We start from the raw sequence: 23154 nt of genomic DNA, 5'->3' as shown, positions 1-23154 counted from the left end.
TTTTTTCTACTACTCAAACTAACAAAAGCAAAAACAATCAAGCTAATTAAAGAAAAAACTAAGACATCAAGCTAATTAAAGCAAAAACTAAGACTAATCTGCATACAACATACAAATATCCCCCACCCCACGCTTTAAGTTGTGGCATGTCTCCATGACACACAATTAAAAAGCATAAGGTAGAGAAAACTTCCCTGAATCTCTAGTCAGGGTATGAATCAAAGTCGAGCTCCATTCCACGCGCCCGAACTAGTGCACACATCCATGTAGACAACTTCTTCTCAGCATTCTTGGGGTACAACCCACACTTATCTTTTTCACTAACAGCAGACTTCTCTTTCACACCCTTCACCTTCCACTCAAACACTTGCAGCTGGCTTCTCCTTTTTCACTCCAGTTGCAACATTCATCTTGAAAGTCACAGTCTCCTCACCCACACTAAGCATGAGTTTTCTATCATGTATATCCAGTATAGCTCTACCCGTTGCTAAAAATGGTCTTCCTAGGATGAGGGGGATCTCTTTGTTCTCCTCCATATTAACCACTATGAAATCTACAGGAAATATGAACTTATCCACCCGCACCAAAACATCTTCTACTATCCCCTCGGGTGTTATAGTCGTTTGGTCTGCCAGCTGCAAAGATATTGGCACCGACCTTATCTCTCCAATCTCCTTCTCTAGTTTCCTGTAAATAGAGAATGGCATTAGATTTTTTGAGGAGCCGGAATCACATAAAGACTTATCAAAATTTAGAGTGCCTAAAGAGCAAGGTATATTAAAACTTCCTGGATCTCCACACTTTTGTGGGAGTTTATTTTGCAAGATAGCACTGTAATGCTCTGTGAGCTTGACCACTGAGGTCTCTTCTATATTCCTCTTCTTTGTAAGAATCTCTTTCAAGAACTTTGCATAAGCTGGCATTTGTGAGAGAACATCTGTGAATGGCAGGTTTACATTAACCTGTCTTAGCAAGTCTAGAAATCTCTCAAACTACTTGTCCAACTTTTCTCTATAGAGCTTTTGAGGAAAAGGCATAGCAGGCATGTGCTTGCTCCCATCATCAGTGTCCTCCCTTCTTGAAGTTTCCTCCTTTTTTTTCTTTTTCTCAGCTCCTTTCTTGCCTTTCTTCTTCTCAGTCTTTTTATCATCATCTTTAATTTTCAGCTCATTCCCACTTTCTTTTTCAGGCGCAACTTCTTTTTGAATTGGAGTGGGATCCTTCAACACTTGTACGCTTCTCAAGGTCACAACATTTACCATTTATTTGGGATTCTTTTCAGTATCAGCAGGCAGAGTACCTAGGATCCTCTCAGATAATACAGTTGCAATTTGTCCCACTTATCTCTCCAAGTTACGCAAACCTGTCCCAAGTTCTTTGATAGCTGCCCCATGAGCATCTAATCTTTCATCAGTCTTGACAATAAAGGATTTCATTAGATCTTTTAACCCAGACTGAATTGGCTGTTGAAGCTGAAACTGTGGCCTCTGCTAATTCACAATACCAGGAGAACCTTGAAATCTAGAGTTGTTTTGTTGGCATGCATTTATTGTACCCCCGAGTGAACTCTATGAAAACTCGGGGTGCTTCTGACCCATTGCCTTGAAATTGTAGTTACCCACAGCATTAACTTTCTCCATTGAAGCTTGACACTCATGAGTAGGGTGTCCTCTTCCACACATGTCACATGCTTCATGAGGCTTATTATGTATTGAAGCTAAGGTTAGCTTCCTTATTTCCTTTGCCATGTCATCAAGTTATACCTGCACCGATGTGTTAGTATCAACTTGGTGAACACCAGTTTATCTTCTTCTTTCAGCAATCTTTGAGGGCCACTGATTTGCATCTTTAGATAACTCATCTAGAATAGTGACTATCTCCTCTGGAGTCTTCTTCATTAACGGACCTCCAGCTGCATTGCTCAATGTTCTGCATGAGGTTGGTGTCAAACCATCCCAAAAATCCTGGAGTTGCATCCAGAGTTCAATTCTGCTGTGTTGACACTTCCGCACAATCTCTTTAAACCTCTCCCATATTTCAAACACAGTCTCAGTCTCATTCTGGCAGAAGTTATGGATTTCTCTTCTAAACTTGTCCGTTTTAGCTGCGGAGAAATATTTAGTAAGAAACTTTGAGGTCATCTCCTCCCATGTTCTAATTGATCCCTTGGGCAAGCTTCGAAGCCAGTGCTTTGCATCATCTTTCAGAGTGAAGGGGAATGCCCTTAAGTACACTACATCTTGTGACACACCATTCTATCAAAAGATGTTCATGATCTCCTCGAAGTCTATTAGATGATTGTTTGGATCTTCGTTCATCTTTCCTCTGAAGACATAGTTATTTTGGAGGGTTTGAAGCAACCCTTTCTTCAGCTCGAAACTATTAGCTGCAACTGGAGGTGGTCTCCCACTTGATAAACCTTGGTTGTACACTGGTCTAGCATAATCACTAAGTGGTCTCCCTTAGCCGGGAGCTACGTTTCTGAATTGGTCTGCACCCACAGGCTGATTCTGAGCTATTCTTCGAGCTCAATTTGTGCATCTCTGAGTGCTGCTTCTTCAGCATCTCTTGCACCTTTCTCTCTGAGTTGGGCTGCCTCTCTCGTAGCTAAATCAACATTATCATCATCTCCCACCATCTTTTCTTTGGTTGAGGATTGCCCAACCGTTTCTATATTCTCGAAGAGATTTCTTTCCTTCCTCAACTGTAGCAGATATTTCTCGATTTCTGGTTCGTATGGTTATAATTCCTTTCCAGAAGATCGGGTCATGCACCAATCTAACCTGTAGCCTGCGCACAGTCAAAGAACACCCAAACGTAAAAAGAGAAAAATAAAATAAAAATAAAAAATAAATTCCTGAATTAGCACTACAAACTAATTCAAACACTATTGATTGCTAATCCCCGGCAACGGCGCCAAAATTTGACGAGCTAAAAACACAACACAAAATTATGCTCGCTAGTCGAATATAATATATAAAATTATTGTATCCACATGGATTGGATTTAAACAGTGTTTTCGTAGCTTCTAGTTTAATTGCTATCGAAGATGATCAATAATTTAGATTTGTGTGAATTAAAACTAAAATTAACTAAAAGTCTAAACTATTAGCTAATGACAATCAACCCAAGTATTAGGCAAAGGAAGTTATCAATTGGGAGAAGATAGGGTTGATAGGATAGGTGCAAGACAAATGTTTGGGATTTAACTGTAGACATTTCACTTATAATGTTCAAGTGAGCCTCTCGAATTCACTTGGTTAATAGTTCAATTGATTAGAAGAAACTCTTCTCTCGATTAAGTCTCAACCTCACAATATAAACTTAGTTAAGCTCAGTGAAGATATGTAAGAATTCGTAGTGGGTTAATTTTTGGGAGAACCTCTTTCGATTATTCTCCTAACAAGGTCTAAACAATAATTCAACTAACCTCTTTCGATTACTAAGAAGAATCAACGAATTCAACCAATAAGATAATTCAAAACATCACAAATTATGCCTATTTCGGTTACATAAACATGTGAATATATGCAATAATAAAAAACACCCAAAATAATTCAATACATAAAACTATAGTTAATATCCACAAACAATTCTCAAAACACCAAATCCATCAATCCCTAAGGAAGACGTACTCCATGGATATGGAGTAATTCATTACAATTAAATTTAAAGTAAAGAAAAACATAAAACAATCCAAACCCTTATCTTGAGTTGGGATTGAATGATGGATTCCTTGTGCTCTTCCTTCTCCAACGTCTCCTTAACCTCCTTAGGTCTTAGATGTGCCAAAAGTCCTCAAAATACCATTTTTCTATGTATATATATCAAGTATGGTTGGGCTCAAACAAATGCACCTTCTCCTACGCGAAAAAGGAGAAGGTGCCCGCACCTGGAAGTGTGCCCGCGCACTTGGCCACGCACTTTTCACACTGTTCTGCCCCATATGCGCGGTCAGTGCGCGGCCGCGCACTTGAGGCACCCTTTTCACCCTGTTCTATTATGAATGTTAAAATACGTAAAACATGAAAGTTGTATACCTTTGAATTATATTTCCAAAAATATATTGTGGAGCCCAAACGAAGTTCCGAGCGAAATGTTATGTGCATTTTACTAGACACTGCGCAATATGCCTGCTCGATTCTTCGTTTCGTTCCACTATCATATGTTGATCCCCGAACACGATCCCAGCTTAATTACTTGGGATTTTACTCACACTTCAAAGCTCTAAATCACTTGAATTCATTCCATAACATCTACATAGCTCGGAATCACTCCTACAAAGTATAAAACACATAATTAGTGCAAAACACTAGCAATTAAAGCTTAAACTCAACTAAAGTGCAGTAAATTGAAATGTAATAATCGACTAAAACATGAGAATATAGCCTACCATCAACACACCGATAAGAAGGACTCTACTAGACACGGCTCCGAGATATCCTAGGACACTTTAAAACCTTAGGCTCTAATAACAAGCTTGTCACGCCCCGACCTCGGGGACCGCGACCGGCACTCAACCGAGATACCCCGGTTAATCAATCCTCAAAGATTCGTTCTGTCCAACCTTGCCCATTAACAATATAAAAATCAGTACAAGTTATAGACAAGAGAAGAGTCAAGTGTTCCATATTCTTTTTCCATTACTCAAAGGAGATTCATTTACGATTTTCAAAATATTAAAAGTTTATAGATATGATGAAAAGCAAGTTTGCCAAATTACCAACACTTCTAGTTCAATTCCAAACATCAAACACCACCCACACTATGTCTACGGAGCCTCTAAGTACAACTGAAGAGTAAAATGGAAGTGCCGACGATAAGGCTCCGTCTATACCTCAAAGCACAAAATACAACGTCAAATGACATAAAGCCTAGAACAGAGTAGGGCTCACCAAAACCTGCTGAGTATAGAGTAACTGCTAACGAGGATCAAGACCGCCCGCTGATGAACTACCTGCATCCATTGAAGATGCAGCGCCCCCGGCAAAAGGGACGTTAGTATATATGGAATAGTACTAGTATGTAAAGCTAAATGTGCTCTTACGAAATAGAACGCAAATGAAAGAAGTGGAAACATCATGGAAGCAACAAGTAACAATCAATGATATCCAAATGCCAAATTAAAACATAACAATTTTCAAAATATGAAAATTATATATATTTTTGGTTGGAAGATCATTAGCACCGATATAGCACCGTGTTTTTATCACGGAGTCTGATCACGCACGATCGACTAGGCCATATCCCTACAGACAATGTGGTTTGACATGTGATGCAAAAAAAAGTGTTACCAAGAGTAGTACCACCATGTGCGCAGCATGGCATCCGATCTCCACCCGAGCGGCTAGGCCGACTTCCCACATATGTCGTATGGGTTGACTTTTCAATTCACAACTAATATCAATCTCATCCCAAATAAGAGGAATAATCACAATCCACCACAATCCACCCCTACACCGGCACGTGTAGTTTCGGGTGTGTTCCATATGAACCACCCTTCCTCAGTTTGCTAATGATACTCCGAAAAATATTTATTTTTGTTTTTGCACACAAGGTAACATAAATACAAATGTATTCACCTCATCATCTTTTATATTGTATAAATCTTAATTAATATTTTCAACCGCTCATAACAACAGTATTTCCATGGCTCTTTTGGCCATTCACAAGTTTCTTTATTCATGGCACGGTGGCCGTATTTCATGTTCCACACTTCCATTTCTTTTCTCTCATGTATCATCATCATTAATATCAACATATATAATATTTTTGAAATCACAACTTTAAGTTCATTAGAAAGGAAGACTTTAAACACAATAGATTTCTTTCCAAGAAATAGAGTAAAATGATTGGCAATCGAAGCGCAAGTTAAAATCATAGAGGAGTAACACACCATTTATTCTTAAAATACTTTTCCCAAAAAGGAAAATACAGAATTTCAACTCACTTCTATCACTTTCAAGCATCTTTATAGATTATCAACAATATGAGTATTCGAAATCAAGGTCTTAAGTATATATATGAGCAATAGGAGTTTTGGACGCATGGAGTATTCTTTCCAAGTTAAAGCATAATGGACTTTCATTTGAAACACGACTAAGAGTCATAACATTTTAATACACATATCATACTTTGAACACGTTCTCGGAGGATAACATAATATGATAAGTGCATCCGAAACACATTTGGAACATATATATATATATATATATATATATATATATATATATATATATATATATATATATATATATCGACACAAGGTTCATTCGAAATAGTCGAATTTATTAGGAACTTGAGCCAACCATACTTGAAACATGCCGAAACATCATGGAATTCAATTCTAAGAGTAGTTTAGCCAACATACTTGAAATTCGCCCCTTAATAGTACTACGATGGTCCACCATACTAAACAACTTCAATCTACGACAATGCAATACATTTGTACCAATATTAGTATGATTTCTATACTTTAAGTCATTTAGACTTTTTATCAAACATCTAACGTGAATATATTTCAACAACATCCTTCAATGGAATTTATTCACCTAACAACCACCTTCCATACCAATGATTCACCTTACCATCATCTCTAGGCCATCCATAACTTCCATTAGCACACGCATGCCCAACAATTCACACCCAAACCATCAATCTCATTAATTAAACCATTTTACAATCTCTACAACACCAACACAACATAGGTTAGGCACTTATGGCTTCCAATACCCATCCCATAACTCCTAACATATATTTCATACATAGATAATCACCATAGAGTAGTTAGGGATGGTAGACATACCTTTTGTAGTGAGACTCTTGAAAAATCCAACTTGTAGTGTTCTTGACCAATTTGGGGATTTGAATGGAAATCTATGGATCTTCAAGATTAATCCTAGTTAATATAAGTGTTTAGGAGTAGTAATCAACTCAACATTACTACAAAAACATTACCTTGGTTCATGGGAGGGAAGTATAGGACGGGTTCCCCTTGATATGCAAGCCCTAGCTCAAAGAAATGACTTAGCCCCTCTCTCTACTCAGCCTTGGGGGTATTTATAGGGCTCCTACGTGTGTGGCCGTGCTCCTGGTCAAGTGACCGCACATCTTGCCGCGCACATAAAACAGAAACCCCTTTATATGTGCGGTCGTGCATCTGGGCGCGCATATGGCATATGTCCGGTAAAATGGCCATAACGTTCTTTAGAAATATCCAAATGACAAACAGTTTAATGCGTTGGAAACTAGACTCAAAGGGCTTTAATTTGGTAGGTATTGCACTACCTAAGTTATTATATTTTCGGAGTGGCATTCGTTTGAAGTCGGGTCTTGTGCTAATTGAGACATCCTTTCCACTTAATGTATCCAACTTGTTCCACACAAATTCTTGCCATTCACAAAACTCCTTAGTATGATCCAACACACCTTAAACATATATTTTCATTTCAAAATGATGTAATTCTATCCCATAGGTCTTCTTTAATACTCGAATACACTATCCTCTGTTGGTGCACTTTAAAATCTTAAATCATTAGGAAATTGTAACGGGGCCTTACAATCACCCCGTAATTCCAATTACATTAAGGGAAAATCTAAGTAACATTAGACCTAAATTTTAAGTAAAATTATGAATGCAACTTGCGACAACTTTTGTCCACTTTTGTTTCCTAACTCGTTTGACTTTGAAATTAACACACGACTATAATATGACTAAAATACCTCATAATACCACCTCCTTATCATATTAATCACCTCATTATCTCCCCAAAAGTATGGGTTATAACATTCTCAACTTGCCGTTTCGACAAAACTTATTTTCTTTGATTTGTTTAGCATTTTGGTACTTGAAGTTCATGATATATTAATATTTGTAACCTCTAAAGTAACATGATTAACTTACTTTATGTCCATTCAAAGATGATCTACTTTCTGAGCATATATCAACTGACTTACGACGTACTTTTACACAGAAAAACATGGGGTGTAATGTCATTTCCCCTTTGGAACATTCATCCTTAAATATTGAATGATGTGGTTATCAGTCTTATAACCTATAAATCTTACGAATATTTTTATACTGTCCTTTCAATCTAGGCAACTGTTCTGCGAATAAATCCAAAGGCCAGGGCATTCCCTCCTCAATACCTGAAGTGGTAAAAAGATGAGGATAACGATTGCGCATATCCTGCTCGGTCTCCCAAGTTGCCTCCTCGACCGGCTGACCCCTCCACTGAACCTCCAGAGAAGCAATATTCTTCAACCTCAGCTTTCGAACCTGCCTATCCAAGATCGCCACCGGCTCCTCAACATAAGATAAATCCTTATCCAACTGGACTGAGTTGAAATCCAACACGTGAGATGGATCGCCGTGATACTTCCGGAGCATAGAGACATGGAATACTGGATGAACTCCTGCTAGACTGGGAGGCAAGGCAAGCTTATAAACAGCCTCCCCAACACGCCGTAACACATCAAATGGGCTGATAAACCTCGGGCTCAGCTTGCTCTTCTTTCCAAACCTCATAACACCCTTCATGGGTGACACCAGAGCAAGACCCGCTCTCCAACCATGAATGCAACATTGCGAACCTTCCGATCCGCATAACTCTTCTGTCTTGACTAGGCTACGCATAGTCTATCCTGAATCACCCTAACCTTCACTAGAGTATCCTAAACCAAGTCTGTACCCAATAATCGAGCCTCACCCGGCTCGAACCAACCCACTGGAGATCTACACCGCTTGCCATACAGAGCCTCATACGGGGCCATCTAGATGCTCGAATGATAACTGTTATTGTAAGCAAACTCCGCTAGAGGCAAGAACTAATCTCACGAACCCCCAAACTCCATCACATATGCACATAGCATGTCCTCTAATATCTGAATAGTATGCTCAGACTGTCCATCCGTCTGAGGGTGAAATGTTGTGCTCAACTTCACCTGAGTACCCAACTCATGCTGCACGGCCCTCCAGAACCGTGATGTAAACTGCGTGCCATGGTCAGAGATGATAGATACCGGTATGCCATGATGATGGATGATCTTGCGGATATACACTCGAGCCAGCTGCTTAGAAGAATAGGTAGTCATCATAGGAATGAAATGAGCTGACTTGGTCAGCCTATCTACAATCACCCAAACTGCATCAAACTTCCGCCGAGTCCGTGGAAGCCCAACAACGAAATCAATAGTGATTCGCTCCCATTTCCACTCAAGAATCTCTAATTTTTGAAGCAACCTACCTGGCCGTTGATGCTCATACTTTACCTGCTGGCAATTTAGACATCGAGTAACATACTCCACTATGACCTTCTTCTTCATTCTCCTCCACCAGTAATGCTATCTCAAGTCCTAATACATCTTCGCGGCACCCGAATGAATAGATTACCATGAATTGTGAGCCTCCTGGAGAATCAACTTACGCAAACCATCTACATTGGGCACACATAGCCTGTCATGCATCCTTAATGCACCAGCATCCCTGATAGTGACCTTCTTAGCATCACCGTGATGGACCGTGTCCTTAAGGACAAGCAAATGTGGGCACTCATACTAACACTCTCTGATACGATCATAAAGAGAAGACCGAGAGACCACACAAGCCAATACTCGACTCGGCTAAGAAATATCCAATCTAACAAACTGGCTAGCTAAGGCCTGAACAACCAATGCCAATGGCCTCTCTATTGTTGAAAGATATGCTAAGCTCCCCAAACTCTCCGCCCGGCGACTCAAGGCATCAACCACCATATTGGCCTTCCCGGGATGGTACAAAATGGTGATATCATAGTCCTTAAGAAGCTCCAACCACCTCCAATGACGCAAGTTAAGATCCTTCTATTTGAACAGATGCTGCAAACTCCGATGATCAGTGTAAATCTCACAATGGACCCCATACAAATAGTGCCACCAAATCTTCAAGGCGTGAACAATAGCTGCTAACTCAGGGTCGTGGACAGAATAGTTCTTCTCATGGGGCTTCAACTGGCGCGAAGCATAAGCGATTACTCTACCCTCCTGCATCAGAACACACCCAATACCGATCCGCGAGGAATCACAATACACTATGTAAGAACCAGAAGTTGATAGTAGAACTAAAACTGGAGTCGTGGTCAAAGCAGTCTTGAGCTTCTAAAAGCTCTCCTCGCACTCATCCGACCACCCGAAAGGAGCACCCTTTTGTGTCAATTTAGTCAAGGGCAATGTAATAGATGAGAAACCCTCCATAAAATGACGGTAATAACAGCCAAACAGAGAAAACTCTGAATCTCCGTGGGTGAGGACGGTCTGGGCCAACTCTGAACCGCCTCTATCTTCTTCATATCTACTTGAATACCTTCACTGGACACCACGTGCCCCAAGAATGCCACTGATCTGAGACAAAACTCACACTTGGAGAACTTTGCATAAAGCTTCTCCTCCCTCAACCTCTATAACACAATCCTCAGATGCTGGGCATGCTCCTCCTGGCTACGAGAGTACACCAGAATGTCATCAATGAATACAATAACGAATGAGTCAAGATAAGGCTGAAACACACTGTTCATCAGATGCATGAACGTTGCTGGGGCGTTGGTCAGCCCAAAAGACATCACAAGGAACTCATAATGTCCATATTGGGTCCTGAAAGTAGTCTTAAGAATATCTGAGTCCCGAATCTTTAGCTGGTGATACCCTGACCTCAAATCAATCTTGGAGAACACCCTCGCTCCCTGAAGCTGGTCAAACAGATCATCAATACATGTCAAAGGATACTTGTTCTTGATTGTGACCTTGTTCAACTACCTGTAATCAATGCACATTCTCATAGTACCATCCTTATTATTTACAAATAGAACCGGTGCACCCCAAGGTGACATGCTAGGCCGAATAAACCCCTTATCAAGGAGTTCCTGAAGCTACTCCTTTAGTTCCTTCAACTCCGCCGGTGCCATACGATACGATGGAATAGAAATGGGCTGAGTGCCCAGCACCAAATCAATATCGAAATCAATATCTGTCAGGCAGCATGCCCGGCAGGTCTGTAGGAAACACATCCGGGAAATCTCGCACCATTGGAACATAATCAATAGCAGGGGTCTCTGCACTAACATCCTCACAAAGGCCAAATAAGATAGTCAACCCTTCTCAACCATCTGCTGAGCCTTCAAGTATGAAATCACTCTACGAGGACTATAGTTTATAGAGCCGCTCCACTCAACCCTCGGCAACCCCTATATCGCTAACGTCACGGTCTTAGCATGACAATCTAGAACATCATGACATGGAGACAACCAATCCATACCCAAAATCACGTCATAATCGACCCTACTAAGCAATAAGAGATCTACTCTGGTCTCCAGACTCCCAATAGTCACCACATATGACCGATATACACGGTCCACAATAATAGTATCGCCCACTGGAGTGGATACAAAAATAGATGAAATTAGAGACTCACGGGGCATATCCAGATAATTAGAAAAATACGAGGACACATATAAATAAGTGGAACCAAAGTCAAATAATACAGAGGCATCTCTATGGAAAACTGAGATAATACGTGTAATCACAGCATCCGAAGAAATGTCATCTGGTCTGGCAGGAAGAGCATAGAAACGGGCCTGGCCACCCCCTGATCGACCTTCCCCTCTCAGGCGGCCCCTAGCTGACTGAGCTCCACCCCGAGATGGCTGGGCTGGTGGTGAAGAAACTAGTGCTGAAGTCGAAGGCTGACTCCTCTAGTGAGATGAACCTCCCAAAAGTTGAGGACAATGCCTCTTCATATGACCCAAATCTCCACACTCAAAAAAACCTCTCCTTGCAAATGGCGGTGGGGACTGAAGGGAGCCCCGAGCACCAAGATAACCGCTAGAAGGCCCCGACATAGATGAACCCTGAGCTGATGGTGCATGAGACAAACTCTGAGCTGGAAGGGCACTGAGAGATGAGTGACCCTGATGTGAACTGAAAGAACCATGGCCATATGATGCACTACGGTGAACTAGGAGAGCCTTCTGATCATGCCTGTAAGGACGACCTCTACCGTGGTGAAACTGACCTCTAGAAGGAACACCACCAAAACTACCTGATCCGCGAGACCTCTTGTCCTCTCTCTCAACCCGCTCCTGGCTGCAGACCGACTCTCTCTCCCGAGCAATGTCGACAACCTCATCAAAAGTAGCACCGGACAACCTTTCTCTAGTCATGAGTACCCACAACTGAAATGTGAGGCCATCAATAAACCTCCTGATCCTCTCCCTATCAGTGGGAACTAGCCAAACCGCATGATGGACCAACTCAAAAACCGCATCTCGTACTGCGTCATAGTCGTATCATACTGATGCAACCTCTCGAACTGTCTGCGCAGCTCCTCTTTGCAAGATTGTGGCACATACTTCTCCAAGAAGAGAACAGAGAACTCCTGCCACGTAAGTGGCGCTGCACCAACTGGCCTACGCCTGTCATAAGCCTCCCACCAGGTAAAGTTAGCTCCAGTAAATTGAAAAGTGGTGAATGAGACCCCACTGGTCACCAGAATACCTGCTGTACGGAGTATCCTCTGACACCTGTCCAAGAAGCCCTGCGCATCCTCTCCCTTGGTACAACTGAAAGATGGAGGCTGGAGTCTCCCAAACCTCTCCAATCAACGTTGTTCATCAACGGGCATGACAGGAACCACATAGTCCTGAGCAACTGCAACCGGCTGGGATGGTGGTGCCCCCGGTGTCTGGAGTCCCTGTACCACCTGCTCTAGTATGCGGGCGACAGGAGTCTAAGCACCTCATCTGGCCTGTGAAGTGGCTGCTACAGCCGTAACAGAGACCGCCTAAGCAAGACTGGTGCACATGGTAAGAATCTTAGCTAAGGCCTCCTGAAGGCATGGAATCACAATGGGCACAGGTGGTTCCTAAGCTGGTCCCACAGGCTCATCCACAACTGGAGCCTGCTCCTGAACTGGGGCAATTAGTGTATCTGCAAGTGCTGCTCTAAGTGTTGTGCGAGCTGCACCTCTGTCCCTACCGTGGCCTCTACCGCGACCTCGGTCTCCCGCAGCCCTGACTGATGGTACTGGTAACTGTCCACCCTGCCCAGTAGTACGTGTCCTCACCATCTGTAAGAGAATAGAACAACAAAAGTTTGGTTACTAGAATCAACAGATTCGCATGACAAGATATCAAGAATGTGAAGTTTCCTAAGGGTTCGACAACCTCTCGAAGTTAAGTACAGACATCTCCGTACTGATCTGTAAGACTCTACTAAATCTGCTCATGACTCGTGAGACCTATGTAACCTAGGCTTTGATACCAACTTGTCACGACCCAAAATCAACCGTCGTGATGGCACCTATCGTGGAACTAGGCTAGCCTCTACTTAACAACTCATCACAGTAAGAATAACTTTGAAAATAAAGACGGAAGCAGCTAACATTAAAGAAACCACTTTGAAAACAGGATAAATCCGAAAATACGATACAATCCAACTCAAAATCGGGGTGTCACCGAGTACATGAGCGTCTAAATCAGAATACAGTCCACTACAATGTCTAGAGAAATAAACTGAAAATACAATTAGTGATAAAGAAGGAGAGTCAAGGCCTGCAAATGCCGTGCAACTACCTTAGTAGTCTTCGAACTCTGAAGCCTCAATCAACAACCGTCGCCGTGACCAGAAATGCCTGGATATGCACATGAGGTACAAGGAGTAATATGAGTACATCCAACTCAGTAAGTAACAAGTCCAAACTTTGGACTGAAAGGTAGTGACGAACTCAATCGGTACAGATAAAATAGAAATAACTGTACAGAAATGTAGGAATGCTTTCAAATTAAATAGGGAACTCAAAACAGTAAAGTGAAGCCGATCCAAACAGTGTAAAGAATATAACTCTGCTATCTCTACATGCCAATGCACATGCTGTATGTGCTGCACTATGCTGTCAGCCTCATGTGCTCACACTCTCGAATGCTCAACCACTCGGTACTGTATATGGCCCATACGGCCCAGGGAAGATCTATCCCGGAACATATACATCACTGACTACAAGTCACCCAGTACCAAGGAAGGACAATCCAGCCCTGTGGAGAAGATCCATCTCCAGGTATCAAGTACTTCGAATAAGATCCATGTCCAGGGAAGATCTATCCCTCAATAATATCAACCGCGCTCACTGGGGGTGTGTACAGACTCCGGAGGGGCTCCTACAGCCCAAGCACTATCATAAAATCAGTATAACCACTACGGCGTGTAGCCCGATCCCATAACTGTCACTCATAATCAGGCTCTCAGCCTCACTCAGTCATCAATCTCTCCAGTCTCACTCACTGGCTCATAATATCATGAAAACTAGCCCAAAACAATGATATGATGTATCAATAAATAACAACTGAGACTGAGATATGATGTGAAATGCATGAACATGACTGAGTATATACTATCAATGATATATAACAAGTTGGCATATTATGAGTTTGTGATACACCCTTATTTAACCTCATAAATCTCTACACAATTTGGCATAATAGTTTTCCACATAAATCACGACTTTTAATCATAACACGTAGATACACAATCCATAATTTGGAACACATCCTCAATTTATAATACTATATGATAAGAGCATTTGAAACATGAATTGAACATATATATTTGTCACAAAACTTATTCGGAATACTCAACTTGTAATAAATATCTTGGAACTTACAAGGATATTGAGGTTCCAATTCTTAAAGAAGAGTTTATCCAAGTAGGTCAATCTATGTGTTGGATTGAACTTAACTACCTTCTACGTCAATTTAGTCAATGGGGAGGCAAGAGTATAGAACTCCTACACAAACTTTCTTTAATACCTACCTAAACCCAAGAATCTATAAATCTCTATTTGTGTTGTAGTCCTCGGCCAATTCTTCACAACTGCGATCTTCTGCGGATCAACCTTAATTCCTTCTCTGGAGATAACATGACCCAAGAATATGACATATATAAGCCAAAATTCACACTTCGAAAACATCGCATATAACTTGTGCTAATATAGAGTCTGCATAACTGCGCTGAGATTATCGGCATGGTCCTCTCAACTTCATGAATATACAAGTATATCTTCAATGAACACTATCACAAAGAAGTCAATAAAAGGCTTGAAGACTCGATTCATAAGATCCATGAAAGCTGGTAGGGCATTTGTTAGCCGAAAAGACATTACCATGAATTTGAAGTGCCCATATCGGGTCCTGAAAGTTGTTTTCGCAATATCCTGTTACCTGATCTTTAATTGGTGATACCCTGATCTTAGGTCAATCTTGAAAAAATACTTAGCCCCCTGTAAGTGGTCAAACAAGTTATCTATCCTTGGCAGTGGGTACTTATTCTTAATTGTGTCCTTGTTGAGTTATCTATCTTACGAACATAGCGCTAATTATATTATTTTATGTGCAAACAAGGATTATTAATATAATGGATATCAATTTGATATGATAATAAGTGTATGAGGCATATTATAAGTGATGTAGGGGTCTAAGGATAGCCCCTAGATGACTGGAAGAAGTAGGCCTAACACTCGATCTCTGGGCCTGAGAATCCACTATCTGTGTCAATATTTGTATGGCTCCCCTAATATCAATATCAGACACACCAGAATCGGAAGCTGGAGCTGGAGGTGGAACTGGAATATCAGTTGGAGGAACCGTTGCACCTTCTATAGGGGTAGGGACATGTGCGGCCTGATCAGTTGTAGTAGAGTCAGACAGTGTAGTAGCTGGAGGAATATTCTCACTCCTCGGGTGATCACACGCATCATCAATTATAGGATTAACTGTCACTCTTGGGGTGACATTGGCTCTTTGGCCAATTCTTGCCTTTTTCTTAGGTGCCATGTACTGAAAATTAGAGCAACTCAGGAGTTAAAGAAGGAACAATCTTACAACAAGCTTTATCGCACGATCAAGAACATGAAAGAAGGGTATTATTCCTAAATGCCCATGTAGCATCCTAATTATAGATATGGTCGACAACACACCGATAATAAGGACTCTACTAGACACGGCTCTGAGACATCCTAGGACACTTTAAAACCTCTGGCTCTGATACCAAGTTTGTCACGCCCCAAAACCATAGAGCGCGACCGGCGCTCAACCGAGTGAACTCGACCGAGCAAGCCTGTTAGATTTCTTCTACCCAAACTCATAAGTTTCAATTAAACAATAAAGTGGTCGTGTCTGCAATTACCAATTTCTTACCATAAGTTTCACCATTTTTATAGTCTCAAATGGACAAGTAATACAACCACAATATAGCATAGTTTATCTTTCCCAGTACCAATACACAACCCACACCATGTCTATGGAGCCTCTATAGATAAAGAAGAGTACAATGATAATACCAGCAACAAGGCCCCGGCTATACCTCAACCATAATACATAAAGAACAAAAGATACATGTCCCCGGAATAAAGTGGGACTCACCAAGTCAGCAGGGAAGAAGGTGTACTACTATCACTGATCAATGTCTCCTACTGTGGAACCACCTGCATCCATTTAAAGATGCAGCGTCCCCGGCAAAAGGGACGTTAGTACCATCGAATAGTACTAGTATGAAAACTAAACACCAATTTAAGAATTTAGAAATACAAGATAATTATGATGAACCAGTGCGGAAATAGAATAATATAGATAACTGTCTCAACCATAGCAAGCTTATTAAAAGCTATCAACAACATTTATAGGATTTAAGATAATATCCTCTATAACCATCTTCACACAAAGTGGCCCCGCCGCCTCACCCGATGTATGCAGGTAGAGGTGTACGTACAATACTACAACTCTAATGAACCGGCCCTGCCGCCTCACCTCAATGTATGCGGGTGGATGTATAACTACAGTACCAAGAACCTACACCAAGCGGCTATGCCGCCTCACCCTAATGTATGCGGGTGGAAATGCATCAACGATACCAATACCAACACAAAGAGGCTATGCCGCCTTACCCCAATGTATGCGGGTGGTGGTGGCACAACAATACCAAAACTATACACAAAGCAGTCGTACCGCCTCACCCCAATGTAAGTGGGTGGAGGTGCAGTCCCACAATACCATAATCCCTACACAAAGCGGTCATGCCGCCTCACCCCAATATATATGCGGGTGGAGGTGTATCACAATCACAATCTCTATACCATAATCCTCACACAAAGCGGTCATGCCGCCTCACCCCAATGTATACGGGTGGAGGTGTATCACAATCACAATCTCTACAAAACTTGGCATTATAACTTCCACATAAATCACGACTAGAAATTATAACATGTGGATACGTAATCCATAGTTTGGGACACATCCTCAATTTATAATGAATATGATAAGAGCATTTGAAATGCGAATTGAACATATATCTTCATCACAATAATTATCGGAATACTCGATTTATAGTCAACATCTCGGAACTTACTGGGATAATGAGAATTCCAATTCTTAAAGAAGAGTTTAGCCAACATACCTCACTTGAGCTTCCTTACACTTTAAATATTCCGGAATTCTTAGCAACTTCAATCTATTTTAGAAATATAACAAATTGAACCAAAATTAGGAAGATGATTATGGTTCTAGCTCATTTGAGCATGTTATCAAACACTAGGTGTGCATTAAGGTTTCAAGGCCCTTTTTATGGATAATTCCATCATCCCACAACCCAATATTTACCATGCCTAGTTCAAAAATCTTCCTACACCCCTTGATATCACATGCATGTAAATAAACAACCCTACTGCCCAGAAATTATCTTGCTAATTATCCAATTCTACACAAAATTTGAAAGTGAGGGTTAGGGTGTAGAATCTTACCTCTAGGATGAAGACCTAGTGAGTTTTCCCTTCTTAATCTTCCAAAACTTGGGCAAGATTTGAATGACAAATATTGGAGAACACCTTCTCACTCTAGGGCACCCTCTCTCACTCTAAAATGTCAGATAATAGCTCAAAAATGACCCAAATAGAGTATTTAACGAAATAGGGCCGGGTTTTTAAAAACCCAAAAATGGAGCTCCGTAACAAGGTATGCGATCGCATAACTGATATGCAGACCGCATATCGGTCACATAGTTGGTTACAAAATAGCCAAAAGATTTGTCTGTGTATACGGTCACTATGCGGCCCGCATAACTGTTTATGCGGTCGCATAATGCACCGCATAACAGTTATGCGATCGCATAGTCGACCATATAATTGCTTCTAATTGGTCCAATTAACTGCCTCACTCTGCGGCCATTATGCGGTCCGCAGAGTGATTCTGCGGTCGCATAATGGACCGCAGAAATGCACTTTTCTGCCAAAACATTTTCTTTACATTCCGGTGCATTGTTCAACCCAAAAAGTCTGAGCTGTGGCTCGCAAGCTCGCCGCAATGAATTTCTACAATCCTCAAACATGTAATCCTAGTCCGACACCATGAAATATTATTTTCTTTGCAAAATTTACCGGGCATACCACTTAAGTACTTCAAAATTATTTTCCGGGGTGTTATATATGCGGAGGCGTGTGATATTCTAGATGAGATGGTGAATACGTCATCACTTTGGCAATCCCGTGCCAATGTCCCACAAGGTGATCCGGATATGATCCACCTCCACAGATAATTGCAAGACCATGGGCAAGCCATTGCCGAATTGACCACTACCATGACTCAACTAGCAAAGGCTCAACTAAATCAAGTGCAAGCCCCTAAGAAAGTTCATGCTATGGAGAGAGTGAATGTTATGGTGAACAAGAAGAGTACTAACAGTCTACAAATGAAAACCCGAGTGGAGAACTATATGCAAGGTGATGGAGGTTTTGTTCAAGATGATTCTTATAATGAGCAAGAGGAGGAAGTGCAATATGTCAACAATTTTCAATGGCAATGAAACAAATTCCAAGGCCCAAACCAACAACAATGGCGACAACAAAACAATCATGGCAATTGGAGTTCTAACAATTAAGGGAATTGGAATAACAACAACAATCAAGGAAACTTTAGTGGAAACAACCAAGGAAATTGGGGAGTCAACAACCAACGTGGTTGGGGTAACAATCGAGGCCGCTGGGGGGTCGGGTTTACAAAGGCCCCCAATGTATCAATAACTGAGCAACCCACCAAAAGAATGCCCATTCTGATGCCCAACTTGCCTCACATAATACATTAATCCGTAATATAGAAGTTCAATAGGGCAAATCTCTCATTCTCTAAATTCTTGTCCTAAGGGTGCACTAACAAGTGACACGGTGGTAAACCCAAAGGGTGGTAACAATATGGGGCATGCTATGGCGGTTATCACAAGAAATGGAAGAGGCAGAAATGCACCCACCTCAAGTGGAAGGCGACTTGCTAATGCTGATAATGTAATGCCAGAAGAATAGATTCCGAACAATGTTGCTCAACCAAATGAGGAAGTTCAGTTTGATATATATGATAGTGTGGAAGAGACTCAAGAGGAGGTGAACCTGTCTAGGGAACACATCATTGACATACCAGAGCTAGTAGTGCAAAAGTCAAGGGCACCATTTCCTAATCCTCCACCTCCATATCATCAAAGACTTGCCAAGTAAAATGGTGAGAATAAATTTAAGAAATTCATTCAAATAATGAAGAGTCTTTCAATCAATGTGTCATTGATAGAAGGTTTGGAACAAATTCCCAGTTATGCAAAGTTTATCAAAGATCTTGTGACAAAGAAGCGGTCGATGAATTTTGTGACTATTAAAGTCACTCATTAAGTGAGAGCGATTGTCCATTCAATTCTTCCTAAGTTGGAGGATCCTGGTGCTTTCACGATTCCTTGTACAATTGGAAGTGTCGAGTTTGGTAAAGCTCTTTATGATCTTGGGGCAAGTACAAATTTGATGCCCTATTCAGTTTTCAAGACTTTGTGGATTGGATAACTAATACCCACTTCTATGAGATTGCAAATGGCCGATCGTAGCATGAAAAGGCCGTTGGGTGTGATTGAAGATGTTTTGGTCCAGGTTGATAAATTCATTATTCTGGCAGACTTTGTCATTCAAGATTGTGAAGGCGATTATGAAGTGATAATTATTCTTGGAAGACCTTTCCTTGCTACGGGTAAGTCTCTTTGTGCTGTTGAAGCCGAAGAACTCACTTTCTGGTTTGGTGATGAAAAAGTGGTATTCCATTTGTGTATGTCCATGCGGAAACCAAATAGCAATAAGGTGTGTTCTCTTTTGGATTTGGTGACTAATGTTATTGATGATGATACAAGTGATACTATCAATGTTGGTGACATATTGGAGGACGTCTTGCTCAACTTTGATAATGACGATATGGATGGTTTCATGGAATGCGTGAACTCTTTAAAGGGAATAGTATTGTACAACTATGCATCCCGGAAATTGTCTTCTGATCTTGAAAATAGGAATACTTTTCCTACAAAGCCTTCTATTGAAGATCCACCTACCTTGGAGTTGAAGCCATTGCCTTCACACCTTTGTTATGAATTTTTTGGCCCTTGTTCAACTTTACCGGTTATTCTTTCCTCTTGTTTGACTAACGTGCAGGTAGATTCCACATTGACAGTGTTACAAAAGAGGAAGAAGTCTATTGGGTGGACCTTGGCAGATATTTGGGGTATAAGCCCCACCTTTTGCATGCATAAGATCAAGTTGGAGGATGGCCCTAAACCATCCATTGTACATCAAAGAAGACTTAATGAGGCTATGCAAGAAGTTGTCAAGAAGGAGATTATCAAGTGGTTGGATGCCGGGATTTTCTACCCTATCTCTAATAGTTCATGGACCTCTCCTGTTCGATGTGTCCCAAAGAAGGGGGCACGACGGTGGTCACCAATGATAAGAATGAGTTGATGCCTACAAGAACGGTGACCGGATGGAGGGTGTGTATGTATAATCGCAATCTCAACAAAGTAACAAGGAAGATAACTTTCCACTTCCTTTCTTAGATCAAATGCTCAATAGATTGGCTGGTCAAGCTTTATACTGCTTTCTTGATGGGTACTCGGGATATAACCAAATTCTCATTGCCGTGGAAGATCAAAAGAAAACAACATTTACATGTCCCTGTGGTACTTTTGCTTTCATGAGGATGCCATTTGGTTTGTGCAATGCATTGGTGACTTTTCAACGGTGTATGATGGCTATTTTCACGGACATGGTGGAGGACTACCTTGATGTTTTCATGGATGACTTCTCGGTGGTTGGGGATTCTTTTGATAATTTTCTTGCGAATTTGGACAAAGTGTTCCTAGATATGACAAAATCAACTTGGTACTCATCATTGTCTTCCTCATGGTTGAGGAAGGTATTGTCCTTGGCCATAAAAGATCAAGGAATTGAAGTGAAGTTGACACGGCAAAGATTCAGGTGATTTCTAATCTTCCACCCCCAACTTCGGTGAAGGGTGTGCGCAGTTCGTAGGCCATGCAGGTTTTTACCGGCGCTTTATCAATGATTTCTCTAAAGTGGTGAACCCATTGTGCAAGCTCCTTGAGAAAGATGCCAAGTTCAATTTCAATGATGATTGCGTGAGAGCTTTTGAATTATTAAAGCTCAAATTTACAACTACTCCCATCATCACCGCTCCAAATTGGAGTGTGCCTTTTGAACTCATGTGTGATGCAAGTGACATAGCAGTGAGGGATTATTTGGGGCAACGTATCAACAAGATTTTCCATTTGGTCTACTATGCTAGTAAGACCATGAATAGTTTCCAAGTCAACTATATCGTTATTGTATTTGAAATTGAGAAGTTCCGCCCGTACTTGATGAGTACTAAAGTTATTGTCCACACGGGCCATGCAACACTTCATTATCTTATGAGAAAAGAGGACTCCAAAGCTCGATTGATGAGATGGGTACTCTTGTGGCAAGAATTTGATGTTGACATACAAGATAGGAAAGGTAGTGACAATGAAGTGGCGGACCACTTGTCTCATTTGGAGGATGAGGGGAGGCCACATGATGGACTTGAAATAAATGACTCCTTCCCCTATGAGCAACCTTTGGCAATTTTAATGAAAGATGTGCCATGGTTAGCGGACTTGGCAAATTTTCTTGTGCATGAAATCATTTTGAATGAGTTCTCTTCAAGCCAGAGGAAGACGCTCAAAAGGGATTGTCAAGATTATTATTAAGATGAACCATACCTTTTTCGGATTTGTACGGTCGAGATAATTAGGAGGTGTGTACCGGAAGAGGAGCAAGGTGACATTCTTGGGGCTTGTCACTCTTCGCCATATGGTGGTCATCATTATGGAGCAAAAACGACGGCCAAAGTGCTTAGTTGTGGTTTCTATTGGGCTGCTCTTTACAAGGGTACTAGTGAGTTCGTAAAAAGATGTGATGAATGTCAACGGGCCAGTGGAATCTCAAGGAAAAATGGAATGCCTCTCACAACTATTTTTGAGATTGATATTTTCGATGTTTGGGGCATTGACATCATGGGACCATTTGTGAGATCTTGTGGAAATACCTATATCTTGGTCGTGGTGGATTGTGTGTCCAAATGAGTTGAGGATGTCGCTTTACCCAACAATGAGGCGAGGAGTGTAGTGGTTTTCTTGAAGAAGAATATTTTCACAAGATTTGGTACTTCACGTGCGATCATAAGCAATGGGGGGTCACACTTTTGCAACAAAGCTTTTGACACTTTACTTAGCAAGTATGGTGTTACTCACAAGGTCATGACTCCCTATCACCGACAAGATAATGGGAAAGTGGAAGCCTCCAACCAGGATATAAAGTGTATCTTGTCTAAAACGGTGAATGCTAATCGGACGGATTGGTCCAAGAAGCTTGATGATGCGTTATGGTCTTATCGGACGTATTTCAAAACACCTATCAGGATGTCTCCATACCGGTTGCCAATCAAATTACTCCATTTCTTGGGAAAAAATTTATTATGTTTAAAGTGGTAATCAACAAAGCTTGTCCTCTTCCGGTGGAACTAGAGCACAATGCAATATGGGCTCTAAAGAAGTTTAATCTTGAGGGGCGCACATTTGAATGAATTGAATGAGTTTCGGTACCATGGATATGCAAGTTCATCCTTTTACAAAGAAAAGATGAAATATCTTCATGAAAAATATATTTGGAACAAAGAGTTCAAGGTGGGCGATCTTGTATGGTTGTTTAACTCAAGGTTGAGAATGTTTTCCGGGAAGCTAAAATCCAAG

The 23154-nt window shown here is 41.2% G+C and overlaps 2 protein-coding genes across 2 annotated transcripts; one reads left to right on the top strand and one right to left on the bottom strand.

Annotated features, from left to right (window-relative positions):
• Positions 1-202: 202 nt before the first annotated feature.
• Positions 203-1262, bottom strand: LOC138904169 (uncharacterized). The gene is made up of 3 exons (XM_070192701.1): positions 1124-1262; positions 658-937; positions 203-383 (listed from the first exon to the last, which is right to left on the bottom strand). The coding sequence occupies exons 1-3, from the start codon at positions 1260-1262 to the stop codon at positions 203-205; spliced, it is 600 nt and encodes a 199-aa protein (XP_070048802.1).
• Positions 1263-19915: 18653 nt separating this feature from the next.
• LOC138904168 (uncharacterized) lies at positions 19916-22113 on the top strand. The gene is made up of 4 exons (XM_070192700.1): positions 19916-20521; positions 20621-20712; positions 20939-21092; positions 21463-22113. The coding sequence occupies exons 1-4, from the start codon at positions 19916-19918 to the stop codon at positions 22111-22113; spliced, it is 1503 nt and encodes a 500-aa protein (XP_070048801.1).
• Positions 22114-23154: the final 1041 nt, after the last annotated feature.

Source organism: Nicotiana tomentosiformis, chromosome 1 (assembly GCF_000390325.3).
Source record: "Nicotiana tomentosiformis chromosome 1, ASM39032v3, whole genome shotgun sequence".
NCBI lineage: Eukaryota > Viridiplantae > Streptophyta > Magnoliopsida > Solanales > Solanaceae > Nicotiana > Nicotiana tomentosiformis.
Note: the sequence above shows the minus strand (reverse complement) of the source record. Positions and strands in the feature narration are given on the sequence as shown.

Bases quoted from the DNA above. Each gene is read 5' to 3' on its own strand.
- LOC138904168 (XM_070192700.1), top strand. From the start codon at position 19,916: ATGGCCGATCGTAGCATGAAAAGGCCGTTGGGTGTGATTGAAGATGTT. The intron at 20,713-20,938 runs GTGGTTGGATGC...AATGCTCAATAG, and splicing joins GTCAAGAAGGAGATTATCAA to ATTGGCTGGTCAAGCTTTAT. The intron at 21,093-21,462 runs GTGACTTTTCAA...CCATTGTGCAAG, and splicing joins TTGGTTTGTGCAATGCATTG to CTCCTTGAGAAAGATGCCAA.
- LOC138904169 (XM_070192701.1), bottom strand. From the start codon at position 1,262: ATGGTAAATGTTGTGACCTTGAGAAGCGTACAAGTGTTGAAGGATCCC. The intron at 938-1,123 runs GCAAGAAAGGAG...TGCCATTCACAG, and splicing joins AAAGACTGAGAAGAAGAAAG to ATGTTCTCTCACAAATGCCA. The intron at 384-657 runs GTCGGTGCCAAT...GGAGTGAAAAAG, and splicing joins AAGGAGATTGGAGAGATAAG to GAGAAGCCAGCTGCAAGTGT.